Source organism: Clarias gariepinus, chromosome 13 (assembly GCF_024256425.1).
Source record: "Clarias gariepinus isolate MV-2021 ecotype Netherlands chromosome 13, CGAR_prim_01v2, whole genome shotgun sequence".
In the NCBI taxonomy this organism is placed as follows: Eukaryota; Metazoa; Chordata; class Actinopteri; order Siluriformes; family Clariidae; genus Clarias; species Clarias gariepinus.
Genome location: NC_071112.1, coordinates 14,063,604 through 14,091,222, shown reverse-complemented (window position 1 = coordinate 14,091,222; position 27,619 = coordinate 14,063,604). Strand labels below are relative to the sequence as shown.

Below are 27,619 nucleotides of genomic sequence, written 5' to 3'. Positions count from 1 at the left end.
CACTATCGCACTAAACAGTACGCTGCTAGAATAGTATGCTTGTATCGTTCTTTCATACTCATTAGAACAGTAGCATGCGCCTGGGGGTAGTACTCTGCTAACATTTTCCTGGGTAATAGTAGAAGTTGTACACCAACCTGCTCTTTGGTTAACTTTGCGGCGCCAGGTTTACCTAAAAAATAAAATAAAAGCAAGAACACAGAGGAGACATGTCTTCAAGTCAGCTTTGAACAGGTCGGTCAGTCATTCAGTTTACACTTTTTGAAAGTTACTTTAACGTTAATTGTTTAGATAAGGAACAACCTGACTTACTATTCGTAAACACACAGGAAGTGTATTTATTCCCCTACCATGAGACAGGATCTCTTTTGTTCTTCATGTAACTGTACTCAGTGTCTCGTCTTTTTTACGAGGGTTAAAATGTAACACTATTTGTGTTGGAAACAAAATGATGCTTTAGAAGTTTGTTAAGAAGACAAACACGTGACCTGCGTGTCATTAGTTGCCTGTACAGTATAGATGTAGTCTAAAAATGTAACCCAAATCTCTGAAATTTCTGAAACTTAAAAAGCGCTTTAAGTCAGTCTGCTTTTAAGGTGTTTTAATGTACAAATTTGACTGTACTGTCAAAGCTTAAAATGTATCAACTGATGTAACCATAAATACATACAAATACCATATTGTTTATTGTTGCCTCTTAACACTTTAACCTTCTCAGACCCAAACTTAAGTGTTGTGTGCCTTTGAATTTCTCCTCACTGTTTCTGGTTATTAGCATCTGGTTATTGATCAGTGTCTGCAAACAGTCAGGGATCTTATATTCCAGATTTGTCAGAAATCTCACATAATTATACTCTACTAGTTATGGCCAATGAACAAAGGGACAATTTTTTTTTTAAATCAAAAGATATTGTAAGCATGATAATAACTAAGTATTATAGGTCGAATTACATATTTTTCTTTTTTAGGCAGGTAAAAACCATTGCATCACATTGTGTAATTCTATTTAATCCCATAAATAGTTGCACAAAACATAATTAAATACATGATGACACGTATACACATACACAATGTGAATAAAACAAAATAAAAGAGACATAAATTGGAAAAAAGTTATTCATATACTATGAAATGTAGTATGCGTGTATACATCTATGTATTTATGTATATAAAAAAACATACAGTGACTTGCAAAAGTATTTATAAGTATTTATACATTTCCAAATTTTGTCATTTTACAACCACAAACGTTAATGTATTTTATTGGGATTTTATGTGATAGATCAACAAAGTGGCACATAATTGTGAAGTGGAAGAAAAATGATAAATGGCTTTTAAAATAATTACATTTTTTACAAATAAAAATCTGAAAAGTGTGGCATGCATTTGTATTCAGCCCCTTTACTCTGATGCCTCTAATTAAACTCCAGTGGAAGCAATTACCTTTAGAAGTCACCTAATTAGTAAATAGACTCCACCTGTGTGTAATTTAATCTCGGTATAAATACAGCTTCTCTGTGAAGCCCTCAGAGGTTTGTTAGAGAATATTATTGAACAAGCAGCGTCATGAAACCCAATTAACACACCAGACAGATCAGGGTTACAGTTGTGGAGAATTTTAAAGCAGGGGTAGGTTATAAAAAATATCCCAGGGGACTGTTCAATCCATCATCCGAAAAATCTGTCTTACTGGGATATACCCAAAATAAAATGTAGAGAAAATTTGATTTGTGTCTTGTTGTGTTTTATCTTGAGGTGAGATTGGGTTTGGACCTCTGTGTATTTAGGCTATGTCTTTTAGCATAAAAATAGAGAGATTTCTAGTCAATATATACCAGGTTTGTCAGCAATCTAACATAATTATACTCCACCAGTTAAGTTCAATAAGATCTCTAACAAACAAAGGGACAGTTCCTTTTTTAATTAAAAGCTAATGTAAGCATTAAAATCCACCCGAGATAAGACATAGCATTATAATAACTAAGTGTTATATGAGAGATTACATCATTTCTTTTTTAGGTAGGTTACCCCTGTAAGTACCATTGTATGTGAGATTGTGTACTTCTCTTATTTTATCCCATAAGTTGCACAAACATGCTTATATACCAGTCATACATATATTAAAGTGTGGTTGTTGGACAAACACACTTAAGAACATGCATGACTGGTATACAAATGAACAATGTAAATAATAATAAGAGATAAAAGGAAAAACATAAAATAGACCAAGTACAGTTATAAAAGATTTGCTTATGCTGATAGATTTATTCCTTGTCCAAAACCCAAAATGTAGTAAACACAGAAATTTCTGTGAATATTCACGATTATGTATATGTATATAATTCTATTCATTTGTATATATAAATATGATGCCATACATACATATGTACATTCATAAATATGTTTTAAAAATATATAATGTTATCGCATAATGTTGTATATATACACACTATTATGTACTAATAATTGTGCTGCATGACAACTAACGAGGTTACTGTTTTTATTCAGCCCTATGATGTCCTACATAGATCATGTGCTATTTAGATGATGTGCATACGCAGAAAGATAAACAGTGAATTCTATATTTTGTATTGTGCTTAGCTAAAAACCATGTGGCATAAATAGAAATAGAAAACAGGTATTGAGTGCACTTTGACAGTGATAGGTAGATGTGGTAGATGCAAAGGCCAAATTAACAAGGGACTGCACTAAAACAGCACAGCTTGCATATTGAATCTCCCCACACTAAAACTGGGCCTTAACATAACAGCTGGCAGAATGGATGCTAAAATGGTGCAAATATTTAACAGAAAAATCATAACAGATACATTTTCACCTCACACATCCACAGTCTAATGTCAGTTCATCAGTCTGGCTTGCTGTGAATTCCTGGAGCAGAAACACTTAATGGCCTAACATTAGTGTTTGTACTTTTACTACAAACAGTAATAAGATAACACAGCTCTGAACACAGCAGGGTGTTGCACCTATAACTTCTTTTCAACTGGAGTGTGCTTAATGAGCGATTTGATATGAGCTGTCATTTAATTAATTAATGATTTTGTTCTTTTGTCCTTTTTTTTTTGACAGGCAGGTAGTGCAACAGTTCTCAGTGAAGTGAACAGAAAACCAGCCCGTCATTTCTGAATTTCAGTAAGATACTATGTTTACTGTTTCATAAAATGGGTCTTTTTGCTTAGTTTGCTTTGGCTCGTGGCAGGAAGAAATTGTAATGTTAAAAAAGCACAGCAAAAAATCCTCTTCACTAGATTCCTGATAATGTTTCTTACCAAATGTTTCACTTCTTGTTACCATATGTTTTTGAAAGCAAGTATACATGAATGAAAATAAATTTTCATAAACTCACATTTTTTATTTATTGTACTTCCAGGGTATTTTAAATTTAAACATAAAAACTGGCATATATGTTTAGAAAACAACAAAACAGACACTATATTAAAATATATGTAAGCAGTCCATAAATTAAAGCACTTTCTAGATATAAATGCTGCAAACATGGTTTGCACCTGGTGTCATTATAAAAGGTTTTCCCCCGGTTGGTAAAATTTCACCCAACAGGTATCAGTAATGGTTGCAGGTGCTTTATAAAGATGCCAGAGCCAAAATAATTAATAAACATTTAAATGGAAAAAAGCACTAAAGCCATGGCAAAAAGTAAAGACATTAAATATTTCTGTTAGTACAATTTTTAATAATAGCAGGTGGAAACCAATCAGTCAGCAGTCACATGAAAAGAGTTGCATGATGGCCTGAAAGCAGCCGGAACAAGATTTACAGAAATAGCAGCAAGCAATCAACTGCACTGAAGTCATGTTGAATCTTACAACTTAAGCAAAAACGCTAAGAAGCAGAGAGGTGCACGCCTAATATTTTTTTCACAAATCAAAACTAAAAAAACAGAAATAGACATGACCCAAAACATACTGCCAAAGTGACCCAAGAAGGCGTTTCATGCAATCCCACTAAGAAGGATCTTGCGAGTTGTGAGGTTATTTAAAGGACTGCGGGGACTGAGGAGAACTGAAAAAGTGGAATAGGCCACAGCTGACCGAGAAAAAGGCAAACTGACGCAAAACATACTTACTTTGTATTTGTGGTACATATCTCTTTCTCCTTGTAAATACATATAAACTTAAACATTGGTTACATTTACTATATACAGTATACTCGAGGTATCTTAAATTACAAAAACAAAAGTGTCTGAATAGTTATTTCCCCTCACTATAAATGTGTTCTTAGTCATGATGAGGTATGGTTTATGTCATGTGCTAACGTGTTGGAGTATTAGGATTTGTGTCAGTTAGCCTGCATTTTGTAATGCACGGCTTATGCAACACTAGTGTCTTTTTGCTTACTACCATTTCTCTGAGGGAAATGCCACTCCCCTGATCTCCTCGAAGCTGTCAAGCCTCTTGTTACCTTTTACTGTAGATTGGTGTTGAGATGAAGAGAGTTCTGTTATGACAGACTATGTGGAGATGTCTGGAGACAGTGGAACACTATCCTGGAAGCCGGTGCCTAGTGAACTGCAGCAGAAAGGTCACTCTGAAGTGCTCAGTGAGAATGCAGGCACAGTGAAGATCATCAAAGTGTGCTTTATTAGCAACAGCTTCAATCTGGGAAAGAACTTTAAACTTGTAAAATGTGACAGTTCCTGGGAAATTAAGGTGAGTGTGATATTTTCTTTTGTTATCTTATTCTGTATAAATCTTATTATTAAAATCCTATTAACTAATGATTAGTTACAAATGTTATGTGTTATCTTTAACAACTAACATAATCAGTACAGTTATGGCCAGTTTGGTTGTTATGGTTATGAAATTTACAAAAAGTCTCATTTTCTGCATCAGTTAGACATTTTACACATGTTTCCAAATGCTATATGCATTTGTGACTTGACATATCAAGTCCGTTATTAAGCCCCACAGCTTAGTTTTGCGCTATGGCCTGTAGTGTGAAATGTATTAGATTTTCAGTTTCAGATCTTCACAAGGATAGCTGAAAAGAAGAATAGTTGAACAAGCTAATTATTTCATTTGTGACATAAAAAATGCATTTATCCTTCTATAAATGGACACTGGCAGAGACGTTATATGTTTGAGGGGAAGAGTGACGGTGAGGGTTTCCTTTTTCCTACTTATCTCATGGAATCTTCATTTCATCTTCTAAAAATGAAAAATAGGATTTTTTGTATTTTTCCAAGACCCTCCACAAACTCTCACTGGCCATATCTTACCAATCTGTCATGATACATTAATAACCTTGGTATCAAAATGGAGCTTATTGAATCAGGATTCTGATAATGTAAAACTTAAATCATAACTTAAATCAACAATAATGTGACTTAATACCTGGCTTGCTGTGAGGGGTCACATTTATGTCAATATTCTACATAAAATATATGGAAATGTGCTTCATATGGGTATGACTACATAAACAGTACTTTTGATAAAATAAAAAAAAAGAGAGAGAGAAAAAATAGTGTAAACATTTGCAGGAAATGTCACAGACATACAGTAAATTGAGAAGCCTTAGTCACTTTAAATACAGCAGGCTATGTTATAAGAACACCAGCTATGTGGTTTTAATTTGCCTTTAAAACTACAGATGCTCTCAGAGGTATACAGTTGTGCCATTTATACAGACATTTGTAAGGCAATTAGCTGATTGGTTGTTTCAAAGATTATGGAGAACATGACATATTTAGCCCATACTTGCTTTTGTGTCTTCAGTTAAAATTGTGCAAGTTAAAAAAAAAAATAATAACTTAAAAAAGAATGTCTGAAGTGTAGTATAGTGGTTAGCTTTGTGGCCTCGCACCTTTATGGTTGAGGGTACGATCCTCACCCCAGGAGTTTGCATGTTCTTCCTGTGCTTGGTGGCTTTTCTCTGGGTACTTCAGTTTCCTACCAAATACATGCAGATTAGGGTACTTGTTTCCAAATTTTCTGTAGACTTTGTTTGTGTGCTTATGACATATAATGGATTGGCAACAGGTTCAGGTGTTTCATTGTCATGAGTTTCCTTTGTATAGCCTCCAGGCCACTCATGACTGTGTACAGGATAAGCAGCCTAGAGAGTGAACAAGTGTTTGAGTGTATGTTTGAAAATCTCTGAATCCCCTCTTTTTACTAACACAATTTGTTACATGGTTAGAGTGACTCTGGTATAACTTATTCAACGTTTATCAAGGATTCTGAGTAAAATTCGGGTTAGTATGTTATATGGTAATTATGGATTGCAATTGCTTTACTTCGCAGGCCATTATTCAGTCTATCTTAGGAAGTGGACGGCTTGGTCCAAACATCAAAATCACTGGCTGCTATGGCTTGCGGCTTAAACATCTTAAATCAGATGAAGTACACTGGCTGCATCCAAACTTGACAGTGCAAGAGGTAGAGGAGAAGTATGAGCACCAGCATGTTGAGGCAGAGTGGAGGTACAGTATGTGCTCCAAACTCCTTCATCACTTGTATTGCACTGCAAAAGATTTTTCTTAGCTTAATGTTTCCCTTAAAAATCATCAGATATGACTTGAGAATCCGATACATCCCCTCTGATTTCTTGGAGAAGCTAAAAGAAGATAAAACCACCATGCTATATTTTTACCAGCAGGTTAGTGTGGGGATATAAAAAAGATATAGAATTTATTATTATTATTAGTGTTATTATTAGTGTTATTATTATTATTATTATTATTATTATTATTATTATTATTATTGTTGGTAGTATTAGTAGTTTTTATCCCACAGGTGCGCAGTGACTACATGCAGAAATGTGCCAGTAAAGTCAGTGATGGCATGGCCCTACAGTTGGGGTGTTTGGAGATCAGGTACCAGCACTCTATACAAAATTATGCACTCTGCCTGCTCTGCATTATGTATAATTTTCTGACCAATGCAAGGGGTGCTGTAATCAGTTTTTACTTTTTTAAAGTTCACAATTTTTAAACATGTCATTCCCATACCATGTCACCCAACAGGAGATTTTACAAAGATATGAACGCCAATGGATTGGAAAAAAAATCTAATTTTGACCTGCTAGAGTAAGTCACTATCTGTATGATTTTGCATAAAACGTAAGACTGAATTAAATAAATTGAAATGCATTCATATTTTTTTTCCTCAGGAAAGAAGTAGGCCTTGACTTGTTCTTTCCAAAAGAGTTGATTAACAGTATGAAGGTAAATGTACTTTAATTGTGTTTCATTTATGTAGATTCATTGTTCTAATTTAGTTTGGGATTGACCATGGGATTATGTAAATTATCTGTTACTTACTAATTATACTGTTTTCTTTTGGGTGAAAGCCAAAGCAACTCAGGAAATTGATCCAGCAAACATTTATGCAATATTCGTCTCTAAGGGAGGAGCAATGCATTATGAAGTTCTTTGAGACTTTCTCTTTGTTCTCAAGCTTTGATGAGGAAATTTTCCCCTGTGAGCTAGTGGTGAGACCACTTTATTACAGCTTGCTTATATTTGCACAGTGTTAATTTAAATAGCAGCCTTGGTTGTGACCAATAACCCATAGTCTTTTTTTGTCAATGTCAGACCATTTATTCGATACACAATGTCCACTAAGAAATTATTTCAAAGTATATAACAATATTTTATGATTGGTGAATGTTTATCTGATTTCAGATCAGTTTAATGTTTTAATCTAATCTTAGTTCACGATATTACCCCAGGGTTACAATTGCTTTTGTTCTTTTTTTGCAGCAAGGATGGAGTTTAGCAGTCGACCTTGTTATTAGCTCTAAAGGCATTTGTCAACGCACAGACAAAAATTCAGTGGTATGTATTAAAGTTTTCACCTCCATCACGTTACCATATACACAGAGTGTGTTTGTCAACTGAAGAACATTTTTGTTAGAATTTATTATTTAGATCTCTGACCTTACCTAAAGAAGTTTGTTACTATACAATGCAAGTTTTCCAGTGCTATGAATGCAGTGTTTATAATGTTTTTTTAAATTTTTTTGGTATAAATTTTGTATTTAGTGAGCATTGTATTCTTTCCACTTTGATATAATTTTATCTTATTTTTTCACTACTTTTCCGTAGCCCATTTGTTTAGCTGATTTCACACAAATTCAAAGGATCAAATGTTCCCTTCAAAATGATGGAAAGGCTCTGTTATATATAGAAATTCAGGGTGTTAAACAGGTAAGATAAATTGTCATAGAGTATCATGACATTTTAAGTTGTGTATTTTTTCAAGTAAATGCCTGGACAGATTTTTTAATTAATACTAATATATATATATATATATATATATATATATATATATATATATATATATATATATATTTTTTTTTTTTTTTTTTTTTTTTATTATTATTATTTTTTGTAAGTCATACACACTTTGCTATTTTTGAAAGAAGAAGTTGTATCCCATAATGTAAGTTTCGTATGGTAAGAGTTGAAGAGTTATCTTTTAAGGTCTTTTAATGTGCAGATTTACAGTCTGAAGTGTAAAGTGTTGATAGTAAGTTCCAGCAATAGCTAGAAAAAATAGACATTAAATAGTTTAAAGTAGACATGAAACAGGGCGTCACAGTGGCTTAGTGGTAAGCACCACTGCCATTACACCTCCAGGGTTGGGGGTTTGTATCTCGCTTCTGCTCTGTACGTAAAGATTGCATGTTCTCTGTGGTGCATGGTGGGTTACTTCAGGGTACTCTGATTTTCTCCCATTGCCCAAAGATTTTGATTGGTGTTTCAAAAACTGCCTGTTGTGTGTGATGGTGTGTGATGGTGTGTTTGTGTGTTTATACCCTGCCTTGTGTCTGAAGTTCCCTGAAAAAGGCCCTAGGCCCCCCTTACTCTACACAGGATATGCAGCATAGACTGATGTAAAAGGCTTTTTTTTTGGTTTAACATGACACATTTATAAGCAAAACAAGTTCATCATATTTAACTTAACCATAGCTGGATACCACATGATATTATTATTGATTAATAGGATTCTGCACTTGTGTCCATTCAGTGATCCACTGGAAGTAAAATATCAATGCTCTTGATTAAAGATTAATCTAAAAAAATCGACAATTAATGTATATAAGGGAAATTTTTAAAATGGTCAGTTTTATACAGAAACCAAACATTTCTATTTATATTCTTCATTCTTTTTTATTAAGTAAAATGTTTTAAGTAAACTCAAGATAAAACAGTATTAAACATTTTCTTTTAATGTAGTCAAGTACCAGGCTAGATCAGAAAAAAAAGGCTCTTTTAGTAATTTTATCCTAAAACCTATTCATAATGTCAGATTGATTATCTTAAACCGACAGCCTTTGTCCATCAACACGGCCTCATTAGCAATTGCTGAGAACATGGCTGACCTGATAGATGGCTATTGTCGTTTAGGAAGTGGAAAAGACACATCTTTGATCATGAGATCAAAAAAAGGTGAGTGAGAGAGCGGCTATTTTTGCTGGATGGCAAAGTAATAAAATCTAAACAGACTGACATCCTCATCTTTAATTAGCTAAAACACTGGATTTTGTTAATGTTATCATGTAAAATAAAGTGTTACCATATTATTTTCCAGAAAAAGAACCTAGAAGTTCTCTGCCTCTTATTCCCTCTAGGTGAGTTATGCTACTACCTATGTATACAGTATATGTTTTATTTTTGATGCTTAACATGCAAGGTTTTTGTCTTATAAACAATTTATTTCTTGATTTTTTCAGTCACTGTAAAGACACTTCATCTTCCTCCAAACCAAACATGAGTATGTTAATAATTTATTTCATTCGGGCAACATAGAAAAAAAAGTATTTACAAAAGAATGGTGATCATTGTTTATTAATTTTCAATTTACATTTTTACAGACTCAGACATATATGCAGAGATACCTGATCACAAGCAAGAGATAGGTATGTGCTATTTTTGTAAATCCTGCAGATCCTGTTAATATTTACTTTGGCTTTGCTGAGATTAGAACCAATAAAGGTTTCTTTAGACAATCAGAACAACAGTAATCCTCCTTGTCCTTTAGTTGACAGGCACAGCATTTCTAGAGACAGCGTTGTTCTTGGCCGGATACTGGGTGAAGGTTTCTTTGGAGAGGTTCATGAAGGGCTTTACAAAAGCAAGGTGGGTAGTTCATGTACTTGAATAAGATAACTACATTTCGCATGTATTTAAAGGTTCAGTAAATATTAGATTGCAACCAATTTCCTTTTGTCATATGTACAATGATGAAGATTTAAGATGGATACATTTCATGTGTCCAAGTATAAAGAAACTAAACAAATAGTGGTAGATATTGTAAAACTGATTTTTAAGACTTAAACATAAATTTGATAGGCGTGGACATGGTACCGCAGGTGTAAAACTCACATTCACAGTCTCGCATTATTTCCAGTTAAATTCATGATGTTGAAGTTTTTGTTGAAGCATAGGTCTTGTACCTTCTATTTACAGGGTTTTCCATCACATATGCATTGTTTATGGAAGGGTTGTAAAGTTTGGCATGTGAAATGTTATTTGGTTATTTTTTTTTACTAAAATATGCACAAAATAACTTTATAAAATTATTTTAGTTAGTTTACTTATCGACACAAATTGGCTCAGCCCAAAATCAATTATTTTGATAAAGTAATAAAAACCATCATCATACCATATAGTAGTGAGCACTGTATCTAAAAATAAAAACCGACCACAGAAAGTTTAATGTGTAGCATGTGAGGATGGAATGAGGTTTTTGTTAGTCTGTAACACTGAATTGAAATTAAATTAAACCATATTTTAGTTTATTCAATTATGCTAATTTGACTTTTTAAGCAACAAATTAATTCATGAAACATCCAGGCAAAGTTCAAGTTATACATCTGAACATAAAATATGTGTAAAGAATTCACCATTTATTTATTTATTTATTAATAAGGCTTGCAGTTGTTATGTAAGTGAGAAATGAAAAGTCTGGACCTGCTGCCATTCCCAGGGCGTTTAAGGTTATAGTGATTCTCTCCATGAAAATGCATTGATCTATTACATAAATGAACATTCATCATTAACAGTTTTGGATGCAGGATGTAATCGAATGAATAAATATGGCATTGTAACGCAGACAGGAGAGAGGGTGAGTGTTGCAGTGAAGACCTGCAAGGACTGTGCAGCCGACGTAAAAGAAAAGTTCATGAGTGAAGCTGGTAAAGCTTTTTTCATTTTAACATTAAAAAGAAAGTTACACCATATGTACAGTATTTTGATATATATACCTCTAAATGTTACCTAATGCTGTATGACAGTAATTATGAAGAAACTTGATCACCCTCACATTGTGAGACTGATTGGTGTCATTGAGGAGGACCCAGTGTGGATTGTAATGGAACTTTACCAGCATGGAGAGGTGAGAGAGAGAGAGAGACAGTTAATAATGAAAAAGAAATCTTTCCCTGAAACTACTATGCGGTGTGTGTTGAGAAATAAAGCCTTGCCTGTGACTCATTAGGGCTTATGCTCATGACTCATTTAGGTATTTGCTCCTAACCCTACCTTTTTCACAACACATTTCCTTTAGCTAGGAAATTACCTGATTGAGAATCAGCACAAACTGTCCAATGAGACGCTCATCCTGTACAGCCTACAGGTCTGCAAAGCTTTGGCGTACCTGGAAGGTGTGAACATGGTACACAGGTATGGACTCATAAAAACACAGTTTAAAGGCAGAGGTGCATGCAGTACATTGTAAAAACGCGGATACAAGTAATGTCGGCCTATTTAATTGTATGAAGTGAAACTATGTGCAGTTTAGCCACATTGGTTAGATGCAGTCTTCTTGCTGGCCACCAACAAACTAGTTCATTTTATCACTTTATCACAGATTCTATCACAGAGTCTGCTCAGTTTCTTCATTTACTGATTCTCTTTTAAATAAGATGACTATTGAAAGAAGTGTTATATATTTTTTCATAAACACAGTGCATGGAAAATAGATCTTTATCAAATATAGGCAAAAAAAAGATTTAGGCACTTTGATGTTTAAAGTAAGCAAAGTTGGGTGGTTGTGTTTGTGCTAGTCCAAATTAACTCTCAAAATCGTTTAAATTATGTGGTAGTTTTGTTGGGCATAATGGATGCTTCTTGTAGTCACACTTCTGTCACATGACTTCCTGTTAAACTCACGGTACTTTATGTATAAGTGTTAGAGAGATAGAATAGGTACTTTCCATTTCAATGGTTTCAGACAGTCTACACAGGCAGTTTTTATATTCTTGTGTATTGTGGTTTTTGAATGGGTTATATCAGTGTATAGTACAGTAAGAAGTTTGTCTGCCATTTGTTTCATGGATGTTTGCATGCGTTAAGTGTTTAGTCTTTAATACACATGGAAATTTCTGTGAAAAGGAAACGTTACATAAGGAATCATGTATTGTTTTTTTTTCCCTATAATCATGTAGCTAAAAGATATTTAAAAGACCTGTATGAGTATTTTAAATGTTTTTTTCTCCTGCTTTTCTGTTTTTAGAGATATAGCTGTAAGAAATATTCTGGTTGCTAAATCAGATTGCGTGAAGCTGGGTGATTTTGGCTTATCTAGGTATATAGAAGAAGAAGAGTACTACAAAGGTAAATTAAATATACCTGAAATTTCTACAATCTAGTTCATTTGCTTTCCACATTGCTTACTGTTAGGGACAACTATAATTGAGAATTATTTTTTTTTTGGATAAATTTTCACTGTGCACAACTAATCCTAAATATTGTGTGTGTGTGTGTGTGTGTGTGTGTGTGTGTGTGTGTGTGTGTGTGTGTAAAGCCTCTGTTAGTCGATTACCTATAAAATGGATGGCTCCTGAGTCTATTAATTTCAGGCGATTTACCTCTGCTAGTGATGTCTGGATGTTTGGTAAGCAACTCCTCTTACCGCGGCAACCTGTCACTGAACAAAACCACAACCATTTGAGATACAATGCCCACTTCAGACAATTACCCTTTTTTAAAGCATGTTAAAGCCGACTCATTACACCACATGTCCTAGACACTCTGGTTGTTTAACACTGACCATTTTCAAATTTTAAGACATAAAATATGTAAATATGAACATGCACCGTTTTATGTGACAGCCTGTAGTGCTTAACCCCAATTTAACAGCACTAATCAGTATGCTTCTTTGGCTTTCAGCTGTATGTGTGTGGGAGATCATGAGTTGGGGTCAGCAGCCCTTCTTTTGGCTGGAGAACAAGGATGTCATCATACAGCTGGAACAGGGCATGCGGCTGCCCAAGCCTGAGCTGTGCCCTCCTGCCCTTTATTCCCTCATGACATGCTGCTGGACCTACGACCCCAAAGAGAGACCCTCTTTCACTGAACTCGTCTGTAAACTCAAGTATGACTTGCAGACATTACGGTTCTATACATGTATGAGAAAGATAGCATGATAAACCTAAAATGTTCCTCGTGTTGGTAGTGATGTTCACAAGATGGAGCAAGAGCAGGCAGTGGAAGAGCAGCGGAACAGAACACGTCTCATAAGGGTGGCCAGTGTTGAGGCTCCACCTAAGGTACCTTTCTCCGTTTTGTGTCTTTTTTTTGTTGTTGTTATATACAGTGTTGAAAACACAAGAGAGCTGCCTATACTTTGCTGTCTATAATGTCTCATATTCTAGTTGTTTTTATAAAAAAGTGTTTTAATTTCTACCATGGTACGGGTAAGACTAAAGTTTATGGAATATGCAGGACAGCGACAGACAAATGTATGCTTTCTTCCGAAGTAAGGCAGAGGTCAATATTCTAAGTAAAAGTTTTATTCAGACCTGGCTTCCTGTCTTCTGCTCTTTGAAAATACAACCATAGGGCTATATTGGTGACTAAAGACCAAAGGTTATGTCAAGATTTACACAGCTACATTTATACATATTCAGACTTTAGCTATTCTCCTGCTTAGACCAAGCTTCTGGGTTTGCCATTTAGATCATTTCTTCTTTGCTGTCTAATGCAACATAAAAGTAAGAGGCTCAGGACCTAACCATTGTTTCCCTGCGCATTGTCAACCACTGCGTCAGAGAAACAACTGTGGTAACCCTTTTTTTTTCTTTTGTGCCTTTTGTTTTTAATAGCCATCAAGACAGAGAACCACAAACTTTAACACTATTAACCCAAGACTACACAATCAGGTATACAAATTTCTTGCATCCTGTTTAGTAATGCTTGATATTACTTTTGATAAGAATTAAAAACGCATCCTGTCGCAGATGTTGTCGTGTATAACATTCGCCAGCTATCTTGTTGTGATGCAAGTTATTATTTCAGCACTTCCTGTTAGACAACTTAATTCCATTGCATTTGTGCTTCAATCTGTCAGTGTGTATAGCTCTCTATCAAGCTCTTTCTCTGTGTGTGCGTGTGTGTTTCTGTGTGGTTAAATGTGTTTGTAAGCACCACTACAAAAAAGCTCTTAATGTATGGGTTATGTGGTTTAGTTTGTTTGTTTGTATGTTCATTCTTTTGCGACCAACTTTCCAGCTCCCCGACTATCTGTGTGCTAGTTTACCTGTGCTCGCTCGCCCACCAGGCTTCCGATCAACGCACATCTGCAGTGGCACAATGACCCTGCCTTTGTCCCCGCGTCGTTGCAGCGTGGGGGTAAGAGTCATTTTTGGAAAGCCTCAGCCTCAATGCATGGACAACAGACAGACTTCTGTGTCTCAAATCACTTCTAGACACTTTCATAGGAACGCTAAATTGATGTTTTTTCAAAGCAAGCTGTCATTTTTCAGCCGGCTCTTTTATGCTTATTTTCTTTCCGTGGTTGCCAGCTCTATTACGCCCCGAGTTTTGCCGCCTTTAATGCATGCCTCAGGTTAAATCTCACATTCTTTGCATTAATAGTCCTATATTACAGTACATATCTGCATCTCTTTACAAGGAAAGGGGCTTTCCGTTTGAGCCATCCAGTGTAGAGGATGCTCAACGGCTATGGGAGATGGACAAGCAGCGCATGGACGACACTCTTCGTAGGCAGAAACAGGAGATGATGGCAGACAGCCAATGGCTTGAGAATAAGGAGAAACTGCTTGTAAGTGAAAAAAACATAATCCTAACTTTTTTTTTTACCAAAATTATTTAAAAGTAGTACAGAGAGGAAATTAACCAGAAATAGGATTGGCACCCTGTCCATCCCCTATACTCTCGCCTAGGATAGGCTACAGGCCCCCAGCGACACTGTATACAGAATTAAGCAGTATAGATGATAAGTGAGTGTCTGAGAAATGACTCAAATATGACTGTCTGTGTCCGTAATCTAGAAAATAAATGAAATCTTCATGCAACATTTTTTGTATAGCTGCAGCTTCAGACTTAGGCTGGTATAAACAGTTTTACAAACTGCTGTGTCAATTTGCAGTTTAATTGAAGTCTTCTTTCCCTCTAGGATCCAACAACCCAAGAAGATGCGACAATAAAAATGGTAATGTATTAAAAATATTGTTAACTTATTGCTCATTTGTTTCAACTTTTTACAAATTGCACTCTTATTAATACATATATATGTACACTTCGCGTTTTCAGCCACCAGAAACAGAGACAGGCTATGGTAAGTGTAGATTTAGGTTTTTGTCATTTGGGTGCATGGGTTATAGCAGACATGGTTACATTTATAAATGTTGATGTAATACAAGTATCTATGTGTTCTAGTAGTTCAGTAATTTCCTATTTAATTTTCATTAGTTAATTTACTGTTTTACCAGGAATCATAAAATGACCCCTGTCTCTTTTACAGCACAATATCGAAGTCCCCCAGAGAAGCCTCCCAGACAGGGCGTGCAGGTAATTGCTCTGTTAATCCGGCTAGCAAGTGTTCTTTAAAGCCATGCTTTGTGCCTCTCCAAACAAGCAGCTGGCTACATTCAAACAAGCAGGTTTTTTATATAAAGCTCATAGATCAACCTCTTAATTAGTCAGGCCATAACTGTTAACTTTTCATATTGAGTTATAACTACTAGGCTTTTGTCATGGAACGTTCCAAACTGTTCCCACTCATTTTGTCACGTGCATTAACAGCCAGCTCCCACAGCAGAACTGGACCGCTCTGATGATAAGGTCTATCACAATGTGATGGAAATGGTCAAAATGGTGATGAAACTCAAAAACGACGTCAACACACTGCCAGCTAACGAGTATGTTGGTGTTGTGAAGGTGGGACAATTTTCCTTTGAACTCATGCACTTATTTTTAGAATTGACAAGTGCTGCGATAATATACTGTCACAGAAGGGTCAAGGATATTGGCCTGACATGCAATTTAAATGTCCGTCTGAATTCTTTTGACTTAACCGTGTTGCTTTTTGGCAGGGTGTGGGACTAACTTTGCGCAACCTAATCCATAGTGTGGATGAAGTTCTACCAAGCCTACATGATTCAGTCAGGACAGAGGTAACTGAGTAAAGAACTGAAGCATTAATTTCGAAAGAGACTTACATAAAAAACAGATTTTCAGGTTATGCTTACATTATACATCATGATTACATGATTATAAGTGAAATTATACACTTTGATGTCTCACTTTGCCGGTCTGTTAGATTGAAGGTACTCAGAAGCTCCTGAATAAGGATCTTGCAGAGCTAATCAGTAAGATGCGACTGGCCCAGCAGAATGCCATCACATCTTTAAAGGAGGAGTGTAAGAAGCAAATGCTAACAGCAGCCCACACATTGGCTATGGACTCCAAGAACCTTTTGGATGCTGTGGACCAGGCACGTGTACGAGCCAATATCGCCAAACCCAAACCTAGCTGATGTGCTCTAGCTTCTCAGTACATTTGCTAAAAAGGTGCTTTAGAAGCTATAGGCTTTGTCTGAAATGTAAATTAGTGGGGGGCAGAAAGCAAAAGAGTTTAGCCTAAACAGTATTGCCTTTTATCATATAGTGGTACGGCGTTACCTTATTTGTTTATTTATGGGTACGGACTAGAATGAAAGCTGGGCTTTCTTTTAAAATATTTTAATGTTTTAGTCATTTATAAAACATTAAACTATTTTATTATAGAAATAGTTTTTTTGAACATTTTGTTCTGCAATCGTGTTATATGTCAATAAAAGTCATAACGTTTACGTCAAATTGTATTTATTGTTTATAGGCACTATTTTTTTTTTTATCTTAGTGGTTATGCCCCTGCAATTATATTTCATATTCTACCTAATATTTTGTCATTTAAAATCTAATTAATCCAATATAAGGAATATTTCTGAAATATTTTGATGCCTGATCCTTTAATCAATTAATAATTCCTTGTATAACAAAACAGGAAACATAGCCTGCACACCTTAAATTTCTTAAAAAGTCCCTGCAAAAAAAGTGTCACCAACATGCACCAGCAGGGGGAGCGTTAGTCACTCAAACAATGTCTCAAAAAGCTGTCTGTCCATTTAGGCTTAAGAAATTATTGTAAACCATTAAAGTTTTTGTTGTTGACAACAGATTTATTTACCGAATGTTTAAATGCCACTACAGTCTGATTGATTCAGGGCAGAAAGACAGGTATACATTCAGAATTATGAGCTATGTAAAGCATAACACACAGGAAGCATGTTCTTAATTCAATTACAGTGGCTGTCCTCACATGATTTACCCTCAAGGATAGAGTTGTTCCATTATTAAAAAACCCTAAATTTTATCCACGTGGTTCACTACTGCAATTAAATTACACAACACACGACACAGTTTTTTCAAGGGCTCGTTAAAGGTCTGTGTCCATGAATGAAGTATGCCTTTTGATCTGTCAGGTGATTACTGCTGAGAGGAAAAGACAGCGCAGACATTCAGTGTTAAATGAACTACAATACATCAAGGCAGGGTCACATATTCTTTGCCTCTTTTACAGAGGTTAGTTTTGCATATTACGTTGAAGGTTTTCTTTCTCAGTATGTAGAAGTGACAGGGCTGAGAAACAGTGTTAGTTAAGTTCGTTCAATAGAGGTGAGGAGTGCTGCTCGCACTGGAGCCATGGGTAAAGTCACGGCTGAGAGGATCTACTGAGAAGAACTATTACAACTGAATGTGACCCCAGGTAATACTTGACTGAACTGATATGCTCTGACTCACACTTCATACAAAACCTCATTACTAAAAAAGGTCTGCAAAATCAGGTTTTTACATTTCTTTTTAACACAGTGAGGGCAAAAATTGAATTCATAGCCATAAGCATGAAAACTCTTCGAATGACTGTCCTCTCCTTTAAAAGATGCAGTTGTCTGCAGGGCAGGTCTTGGCCCAATTGCACAGGTTGAACATTGCTAAGAGACCTGATGTCATTATCACTAAGCCTGTGGCAAGTAGCTAGATCATCCCCGAGAGCCAGGGAGGCAAGAAGAGGCCAACTGTCCCCAACAGGCAGACAATGATAAACATCCAGAGGAAAATGCGGTCAATCACCATTGCCACGTATTTCCAGTCCTCCTTGACCTATGGAAAAACACAAAACACAAAGCCGAGTCCTACTTGGTAAAATATGAAAGGCGATGTATGATCAAAAGAGGCTTTTGTAGCGGCTTTCAAGGCTCAATGGCATTTCAAGGTTATTTTTTTTTCTTATTTTTGTCTTAAATCAAAAGTGCATATAAATACATTACAATAGGTCTTGGCTGTGAAATTCTCCTGCTCTGCAGACTAGTTCCAGGTAGCCAAACAGCTAGTTCTGGTTAAATTTACATTTAGGCTTTTGGTGGACGCCCTTATCCAGAGCGACTTATGTTTGTATTTCATCATGAATATGAGCAGTTGCGTGTGAAAGGCCTTGCACTGTAATGCAATGTAAAACTGAACCACCCCTGGTTACCCACATGGCTAGTTCAGGTTAGTCATATCTCCTGTCCTGGGGAACAAAAAAAGTTAAATTTTAACAAAATACACCATAACATTGAAAGATATCAACTTGATTTAGTTGGGACTACAGAAGCTTCATATGAGCCTCAGCTGAACTTGGATTGCTTTTTTGCATGGAACAAGGATTGTGGAATTTGGTTCTGATTACTTACATCGTGGGTGACAAACATCACTGCCTATGTGCAGAGCAGGAAAATTTATACCCAAGATGTACTACAATGTACTGAATTTTGATTTAAGACAGACTTGGAAAAAGGTTGAATTGAAGTATGGAAAAGCATGTAAATTTGTAAGAAGGATGTCATTGCTTGGGATATGAATAACTTAAATCCCTTATTTATACATAAACATTACCTATTTTTTAATTCAATAATTTCATTTGATAGATTAAATATAACAAATGACTGAAAAACATAGCCTGCATTATAGAGAACCTTTTCAGTCTGTGCACGCTCTCCTTTTAAGCCATTAATTATATTTAATCCACCATGCCTAATTGATTACAGTATAATACCTTATGGTCATGGTCATATTTTCTGTCCACACATTAACTGTTTATGTCGCTTTGATATAAAACCAAACCAGAACATAAATTTTCATTAAGATTTGCAGCTTTCTTATTAACAACATACTTTTGTGTTTTCTTGCTATAACACATCTAACATTCATTAATTCATTCATCTTTAGTAATTACTTTATCCCAGTCACAGTCATGGTGGATCCAGAACCTATTGCAGACAAAAGGTAGGGGCATTCCTGAAAGAGATGTCAAGGCACCATGCACACATACATTTACATACTCACATTTAAACAGAGGGGCAATTTTGAGTCACCAATTTACCTACCAGCACGTTTTTGGGAGGAGGCAGGAAACATATTGGTATAAGTATTAGTTGGCATAGTGATAAGTGCTCTCTCCATGCTTGATGGGTTTCCTCCGTGTACTCCGGTTTCCTCCCATAGTCCAAAGACATGCAGATTAAGCTAATTAGCATTTCCAAACTCCCCTTAGTGTGTGTGTGTGTGTGTGTGTGTGAATGTTGACCAGATGATGATGGATGGAAACATGGAGGAACCCCACATATTAGAGGATGAGTATACAGCATTCTCTATTACTAGAGAGTAACCAGAACCTTGAATCCTGGAGGTCTGAGATGACAACATTACCTGTTGCAATAATGTGCTGCCCCATATTTAAGATTACATTTTAGTAAGAAGTTTCACTTCAACCTAAAGAAAATGCTCATATGCATATCATAAAACATGACTGACCATTCAAGATTTACTCACAGAGAAGTCTGTATCCTCAGCATGCAGATAATCAGCAATGTATTGCACTCCTTCCAAGGCCTGTAGAAGACCTGGGGAGCATGGCACTCTTGGCTCAGACTCCAGATGGCTCAGGTTTGCAGGTCGCTGAATGAGGGTTATCCTTTGTCCTTGCTGTTGGATGTCACACTTTTTCAGTGAGGTCTCAGAGTCAGACAAGTTTAACGATGTAGCAGGAGAAAAAGAATAGGTGGCTACATTGTTCTCCTTATTCCAATGTACACCTACATCCACATCTGTCTCCTGCTGCAACCAGCTTTTAGAGGTGCTGAGGTTGGAGCAATGATTCATAACATGTCTCTTTTCTTGTTGCTGGCGATGTGTCTGGCCAGGCTCTGGACGCTTCATAAAGAGAAAACGGGGGATGAAGCCCAAGAATACCGACTGAACCCAGCGTGGCATCTTGTGAGTACTGGGAGAGCGGTGGTGCACGTTCAGGACAAATACAGTGATGACAATAGAGAGTGTTACAAAAATCATGATGAAGAGCAAATACTCTCCGATTAGTGGGATGACCAGAGAGGTGGATGGAATGATCTCAGTGATGAGCAGGAGGAAAACAGTCAGGGAAAGGAGGACAGATATGCACAGTGTGATCTTCTCCCCACAGTCTGAGGGTAGGTAGAAAACCAACACAGTCAGACAGGAGATGAGCAAGCACGGGATGATGAGGTTGATGGTGTAGAAAAGAGGAAGGCGACGAATGATGAAGAAGTAAGTGATGTCTGGGTAGATTTCATGACAACAGTCATATTTTTTGGTGTTGTATGTACCCACAGCATTCACGATGGCCCACTCCCCACTCTCCCAGTAATCCTTTAGGTCCACAGTTTTCTCAATGCGTTCCAGGTCAATTTTGGCTTTGTCATACGTCCAAGAGCCAAACTTCATTTTGCAATTTTGTTGATCAAAGGGAAAGAAGGTGACATCAATGCTGCATGAACTCTTGTAGATAGCAGGAGGCACCCAACGCACCTCCCCTGTGTAGAACAAGTGGGCTTTGGTCATGTGAGTCACAGCAAACTCACCATCTGCACTGTGAGAAAAATCAGCATCAATCGCAATTAGGCAGTGAGGTTTGGACATTTTTGCATTTAGAAAATTGTAATAAGAATAATTATACATGCCAAAAAATATTTGTATTCACATTCTACAATAAACAATAAATGCTCTTTAAAAATTATTGAATGTTTTAAGTCTTTTTGATTTGTTTGTGCCTCTATTATCTATGTGGCTCTAATTACATAGTACCCAAAGCATTATGTGCTGCGGTCACAGCAGAAGTTGCTCCTGGTATCTGATGTAACGGGACATTAATTCTTCTATTTTTAATAAGAGAGCAGATCTGCTTCACAGATAAAGCCCGTGGTTCCACAAATAGGCATGTCATTTAATGTTTCATTAGTTGCTTTAATAACTATAAAAGTGTTATTCCACAGCCTGTCTGTTTAATTTCACACAATGTTCCAGAAGAGAAAAGACATATGAGTGCTAATATAAAGCTATAAATTTCAAGACCCATACTAACTAGAACAATAATAGCACTAACTTTTTTTCATCAATCATCATTTTAACTATGCTACATATGTGTGGAAAATATCATAAACGATATTTACATTATTTCTTTGGAAAAGTCATTTAAAAAATCATAGCATGTGTTACATGCATATTATACTATATGTTTTATTTTTCCAACATAATGGAAAAACGAATAAGACTCACTTATTATACAGAACAATGTCTGGTACCCAAATAAATTCTGATGGCACCCTGATGGATGTTACATTGTCGTAATCTGACGGCTCCCAACGCAGTTTGTAGTCATTCCATTCCTGCAGGAAAGGACATTATTACAATTCTAATCCATCTGATCCATATATAAAAATAGGGATACTGATGTATTTGGTGGAAAACATCTCATCAATTAGATCTTTTTAAAAATGAAAACTTTGGTTTTATTATGAGAGTTCTTGCAACACATTTTTATATATTTCATTTGCATTCTAGTTATTACAAAACAAGCACCACCTGCTTCAACCAAACATTCGTCGTCATCATCTGATTTTTCTCATCCTGCAGGAACCAACATAATTAGAGTAATTAGACATAACCAAATATGAGAAATGGACTTAATGATCATATTTCATTGTATTAAATTCTTTTAATAAACACATATCTTTTTCAGACCAACAATCTAATACATGTGATAACATTCCCCTAAAGTGTAAACACAGCTTGAATTTAAACGATTCTGTCTACAGTTATGATAATAAAGGTAGAAGCAGTAAAATGGAGTGGTGTAATAGTGTAAGGTAAAAACAAACAAACAAACAAAGCCATACCACATCAATGAGTTGAGCAATTGAGAGACCAAACTTGACAATGACTACATCAGTAATATTGCGCACAGGTCTGGACCACTTATTGTAGGTACTGAAGAGTTTCTTAAAGAGCTTGTCCTCAGCATGAGCATGGGTCCAGTCATCTGCAAATTACAGCTTGTTTTTTTTTTTAATACTTCAAACAAGTGTGCAGGTAAATACATTTTGCAGAATATTATTAATTAAATAATATAACAAAATTCATTTGATAAATGCACGTATACATGTTGCATGCACAATGTAGAGAAAAAATAAAAATGAAATAAAATGCTGAAAAATACATTTATAATTATGGGAATTGACAAATCAAAAAATGTCACTTAAACTTTTCACTCATTTTAAATACTCAGTATATATACTGAATGTTTATATATATATATATATACAGTTAATATAGTATCAAACTCGCATTACCAGCTTTACAGACCCAGCAGAGCAATGGCGCCATGAACAATAAAAGCTCTCGTCCCATGTCCTAATCTCCGGCCGAGGGCAGTGTTCGATACCAGGGTTTAAATGATGTCCAGATGTCATTTACATCATGTCCTTAGTTATACGCTCTTCAGTTTAAGTGCAAGTACAGCCAGGGTTGCCAGATATGAAGTTCAAAATCATCACGCTTTACAAGCAGGATTAAAACATATACAGTCACGAAACTTCTCACGGTTATATTTTTTAAAGAAAAAACACGTTAAAAACAACAACCACAAAATACATGTATACTTATACAAGATAATGAATAAAAAATAGCTTGTACTGGCGGCTCAAATTCGTCGTTATATACGTGGAATAAATGCACCTGGCAACAATGTATTTTTTCAACTAGCCCTCTGAGCGCTCCCTTAGAGGGAACATTCAACCAATGGGTTACGAATGCGTTTCCATATGCTAATTAAGGGGCGGGGCTATGCTTCATTTGGGATTCCCTATTCGGTATAAATAGAATTTAATTCTGTATTGCGAGAGAAACGAGTTCCAGTTTAAATAAGAACCAGGATGCATTTTCATTTGATATATAAGGTTTTTATTTGACTGGAGTTCATGATTTGTTTTAATAATCATAATAACTATAATAACAATAACAATAATAATAATAATAATAACATCTAAAAGCATCATGTAGGTGATTCTTATTGGTAGTTTATTGCTATTTTCCCTTATAATATAAGCCTTTCTCCTCTGTTTGCAGCCAGATGTTAATTGTGTGGTCAGGAATTAATTATTCTAACAAAAATAGACCAGAACAAACAGTGACTTTAAAAATCTGCTAGACTGCTTAGATTTTAATATATATAAAAAAAGACTAATAGGACATGCTTCTGCAGTGAGACTGGCCAAAAAACACAAAACGAAAATGCATATGTATTTTCTTTGACAGAATTTTTATTTCTAACACAAATATATCACACAAAGTAAAGTCTAATTAAAAAGTCTAATGCAGGTTGTGCTGCATTGCTTTTTTTACTGTGCAAAGGGAACAAGGGTGAATGGTTTAAGTGGATGTCTCCTAACCGCACAATTATTTACACAATTTTTCTACCAAAATTCATTAGTATTCATTGTATTTATTAGAATATATACAAAAAAAAAAAGTACATAATGGGATATGGAGACAAATATAACCTCACATATTAATATAAAAATATACATGCAAAAAGTGTTCCATATGTAATTACTCACTGCTACATTCATTGTTCATAAAACAAGAAGCAAATATAAGCAAATATTTTAAAGATGCATCTTTATGGCCAGGAGCGCAGAAACGGTTCCCTCTGCAATTCCCCCACGGCCCTGCTCATTAAACTGCCTGCCGGGCTTAAATTTGGCATCTCAGTATTATCGCCTGCTGAGATAATATATTGAGGCCTGCTATGGCTAAGTTATATACAGTATGCTAAATATGCAAGTTATATGTTGCCATTTTTATTTTAACATATAAAAATCTCTCTCTCTCTCTCTCTCTCTCTCTCTCTCACCCTCTCACCCTTTCCCTCTTTCTCTCTCTCTCCATGTACTCTTTTCAGAACAGCCTCATTTTCATTTATGTAAATATACTGTGAGTTCAACAGTCCCATTAAGAATCTTGCCTGCCTTTTATAAAACAAAGTATTATGTGACTGTTTTGCATAAAATTCACCAATACATATATCAGATATTAATACAACAATGACTCTAGTCCATTACATTAGAAATGTTTAGACTTTTTCATTCTGTACATACAAAATGTGAAAGCTCTTTACTGTTTGTCCTTATGCAGTGAGTATACGGCTATTTATTTTTAAATGTATGACATAGAATCAGACTTTTACAACAGGAGTGGTTACACTGATATTTCAAATGAGTTGGTCAGGAACAAGACTTTTATTTTAAAAATGTTAATATGGCACCCACTTTTTGTTAATAAACTTTTTCTTAATTTTTGTCATGCTAAAACAACAAAAGACAAATTATATTATATAATTATAAAATTATATTATCATCCATTTACAGCATAACAAACCATAATACTTGATATGGTAGGCGATACAACTGAAAGCTAAAACTCATGCAGCGAAAGACCTGGGCCAGGAGCCTTTAAAATACTCGTAGTAACATAACTTAAACATAATTTAAACAAGTTAAAAAATAAATTGTAGTTGTAACACAGTTAATATGTCTGTTTTTTTTTTGTTTGTTTATGTAAACCATTTTTTAAAGCCCCTTTAGATCAGTGGGTCAGGACCTGCTCTAATGCAACAAAGCCATAAGTTTCTATTGGATTTATGATAAGGTATGTTATCCCATTACTACCTCACCTTAAAATGTTGCTTGACTTCTACAGATTATCTTGTGGAGTTTTAGATTATCTAAATATAATCTTTTCTTTCAGATTTCCATTTTCCAGATTGCTAATTTCAAAATGCCTCTTTCCTACAACATATTACATAATGAAACAAAGTAACCATCATGGATTTAATACATAAATAGATCTAAGAAAATCATAACAAAATACCTATTATACCTATAATAACTATTTTTTAATACAAATAGTGCAATTAAAAATGTATTTCAAAAAACCTTTGTACCTTAAAGTACAATATGTAAGCCATGTGAATGTGTTCCTGTGACAAAGCAGGGAATGGCTACTGTAAGATGGTTTCCATCAGAACTACTGTAGTTGAGTACTCCCATAAATTTGTTCTCTTTACAGATATTGCCTCGCAACCATGGTTATGATACCACATGGGAAATCTGAAAAACTTCTCTGCTATGGTTCCTTGGCTATTCTTATAAAACAATGTGACCCAGATTGCCTAGCATCCCCACACTCATTTACAAAAGCCATGGTTCCATACATACAGTTCCCATCTGTTTTCCTTCCTTACATTCTATACCTCTTGGTCAGATTCTTTCTGAGCTGACACATAAACATGTCCTGGTAGTGCACTTCCCTGACAGTAACAGAATCATGAACACTACTAATTGTGTACTTCATTAAGGATGATTTGTGACCTTTTCTATCCTGTATAAAAATCATACAAAATGATGACATTGTGCATTACTGTCTATAAGCATTACTCAAGCGATACCATTCAAGGTGCTAATATTGTCTTTCAATGAGGATAATAATCACTGATGGTGATAATACTTTTCTTGACTCGGGAGGAGATTTACTTAAAGCAGTCATACATTCCGTAGTGTGGCGAGACTGTCACGAAGGCTTCCTGGACAGTCACTGCTTTTACCCAATTAGATATTTGGTCAGACAGACCTCATATTCATTTTTATTTATTTTTTGTTTAAATGCTGCTCAAAAAGTTTAATACCAAGTTTTTTTTGTGGAGGTCAGTCACAGCCTGGAGGAGTCTAGAATTATTTAGTTTGTGCAAACCTAGACAAACCACCAAACAGAACCCTCTACACAATCAGTGCACTTACAAATATCTTGAGGTATAGAGTAAAAAAGAGATGCTTGTAGTAGACTGCATAGAAATATTATTCAAGAACCAAGATTAAAAATGTATTGCTGGTGTTTCACACCATTGTTTCACACCAAGTGCAAGCAAGCATCTCAATAGTCTAATTGCATTTCTCCAATATAGGCTTCTATTATCACAGATACGCTTTTGCAGTCTATTTTTATTCACTTGCTGTTCACTGTCTATTAGAGTTCCTCTTTACTGACCTGCTTCACAGTTACAGAATATTTAGGTGTCTCTACTATACTGCATCACTACTTCTGCACAATACTTAGAACTTGGTAATTGTTGGTAATTACCAAGATGGTACTGTAGCAATGGGGCCATGTTGTAACAATTACACAGATTTTTGGTGAATTTAAACTTGTTAAGGTAGGTGTGCTTGCCAGAAAAACTGGATTAATCTACAATGTGACATTTGAAATCTGATCCCTGACCCACTCACTGTTGTGTTTCACATGGTAGTGAAAAACTTTGAATACTTTATCAATTTGCTAACGGCAAAGCAACTACAAAATAGCATGTCCACTATCTGATTGCATGCTCAAGAAGGCAATCTTTTATGCTCATAGGAGGGAGGAGATGTGCACCTTGCTTCTTGCTGTACCATGAATTCACCTGGGGAATTTCTGTTGGTTTAAGCAGTAGATTAAGGAATTTGTACCGTTTAAAAACAGGAAATATTTTAGTACATTTTGTTGCCAATGTCATTTATTAATACCAATTGCACACATTTTGCTTAATTATCTAGGGTACAAATAGCTAATTAACAAAGGGAGTCCTCAAACTGGTCAGTCTAGGTCATTAACATCAGCACCACTGCTAGGGACTCAAGTGGTTAAGGCTTAATGGACTGTCAGAAGGAGTTCTATTCCAATCCCCACTGGGCTGCTACATCTGGGCTTTTAAGCAGGGCCCTTAACCCTCATTTGCTTTATTTAGGTAGGCTACAGAAAATGTAAAATGAGATGGTATGTTTGCCAAATGCCATCAAGGCATGATAATGTAACGTAATTTATTACCTCGTAATGCTGTTATTGATGCATAGTGGGTTTCTCTACAGTCCAAAGGCAGTGAGGAAGGTTGATTGGTGTTCAC

General features: G+C 35.5%; 2 protein-coding genes across 5 annotated transcripts; one reads left to right on the top strand and one right to left on the bottom strand.

Moving 5' to 3' along the window:
• Positions 1-83: 83 nt before the first annotated feature.
• Positions 84-17,081, top strand: ptk2ba (protein tyrosine kinase 2 beta, a). 4 transcript variants are annotated; one of them, XM_053509968.1, is made up of 32 exons: positions 84-234; positions 3,095-3,153; positions 4,489-4,688; positions 6,282-6,460; positions 6,549-6,636; positions 6,774-6,853; positions 7,004-7,066; positions 7,150-7,204; positions 7,330-7,470; positions 7,742-7,816; positions 8,087-8,188; positions 9,316-9,433; positions 9,576-9,615; positions 9,718-9,758; positions 9,859-9,903; positions 10,026-10,123; positions 11,100-11,181; positions 11,281-11,381; positions 11,553-11,668; positions 12,501-12,601; positions 12,792-12,881; positions 13,157-13,361; positions 13,443-13,536; positions 14,092-14,148; positions 14,498-14,617; positions 14,901-15,050; positions 15,405-15,440; positions 15,542-15,566; positions 15,753-15,799; positions 16,034-16,168; positions 16,324-16,404; positions 16,551-17,081. In XM_053509968.1, exons 3-32 carry the CDS (start codon positions 4,500-4,502, stop codon positions 16,764-16,766), a joined length of 2,970 nt encoding a protein of 989 aa, XP_053365943.1. In that variant the 5' UTR covers positions 84-234; positions 3,095-3,153; positions 4,489-4,499; the 3' UTR covers positions 16,767-17,081. The 4 variants fall into 4 exon arrangements, with proteins under 4 accessions (XP_053365943.1, XP_053365942.1, XP_053365941.1 ...); XM_053509967.1 differs by having other exon boundaries at positions 3,091-3,153; XM_053509966.1 differs by having other exon boundaries at positions 3,091-3,153; positions 4,453-4,688.
• Positions 17,082-17,683: 602 nt separating this feature from the next.
• chrna2a (cholinergic receptor, nicotinic, alpha 2a (neuronal)) lies at positions 17,684-23,064 on the bottom strand. Its single transcript, XM_053509682.1, has 6 exons — positions 22,977-23,064; positions 22,524-22,666; positions 22,210-22,254; positions 21,904-22,013; positions 20,143-21,217; positions 17,684-18,432 (listed from the first exon to the last, which is right to left on the bottom strand). Exons 1-6 carry the CDS (start codon positions 23,032-23,034, stop codon positions 18,307-18,309), a joined length of 1,557 nt encoding a protein of 518 aa, XP_053365657.1. The 5' UTR covers positions 23,035-23,064; the 3' UTR covers positions 17,684-18,306.
• Positions 23,065-27,619: the final 4,555 nt, after the last annotated feature.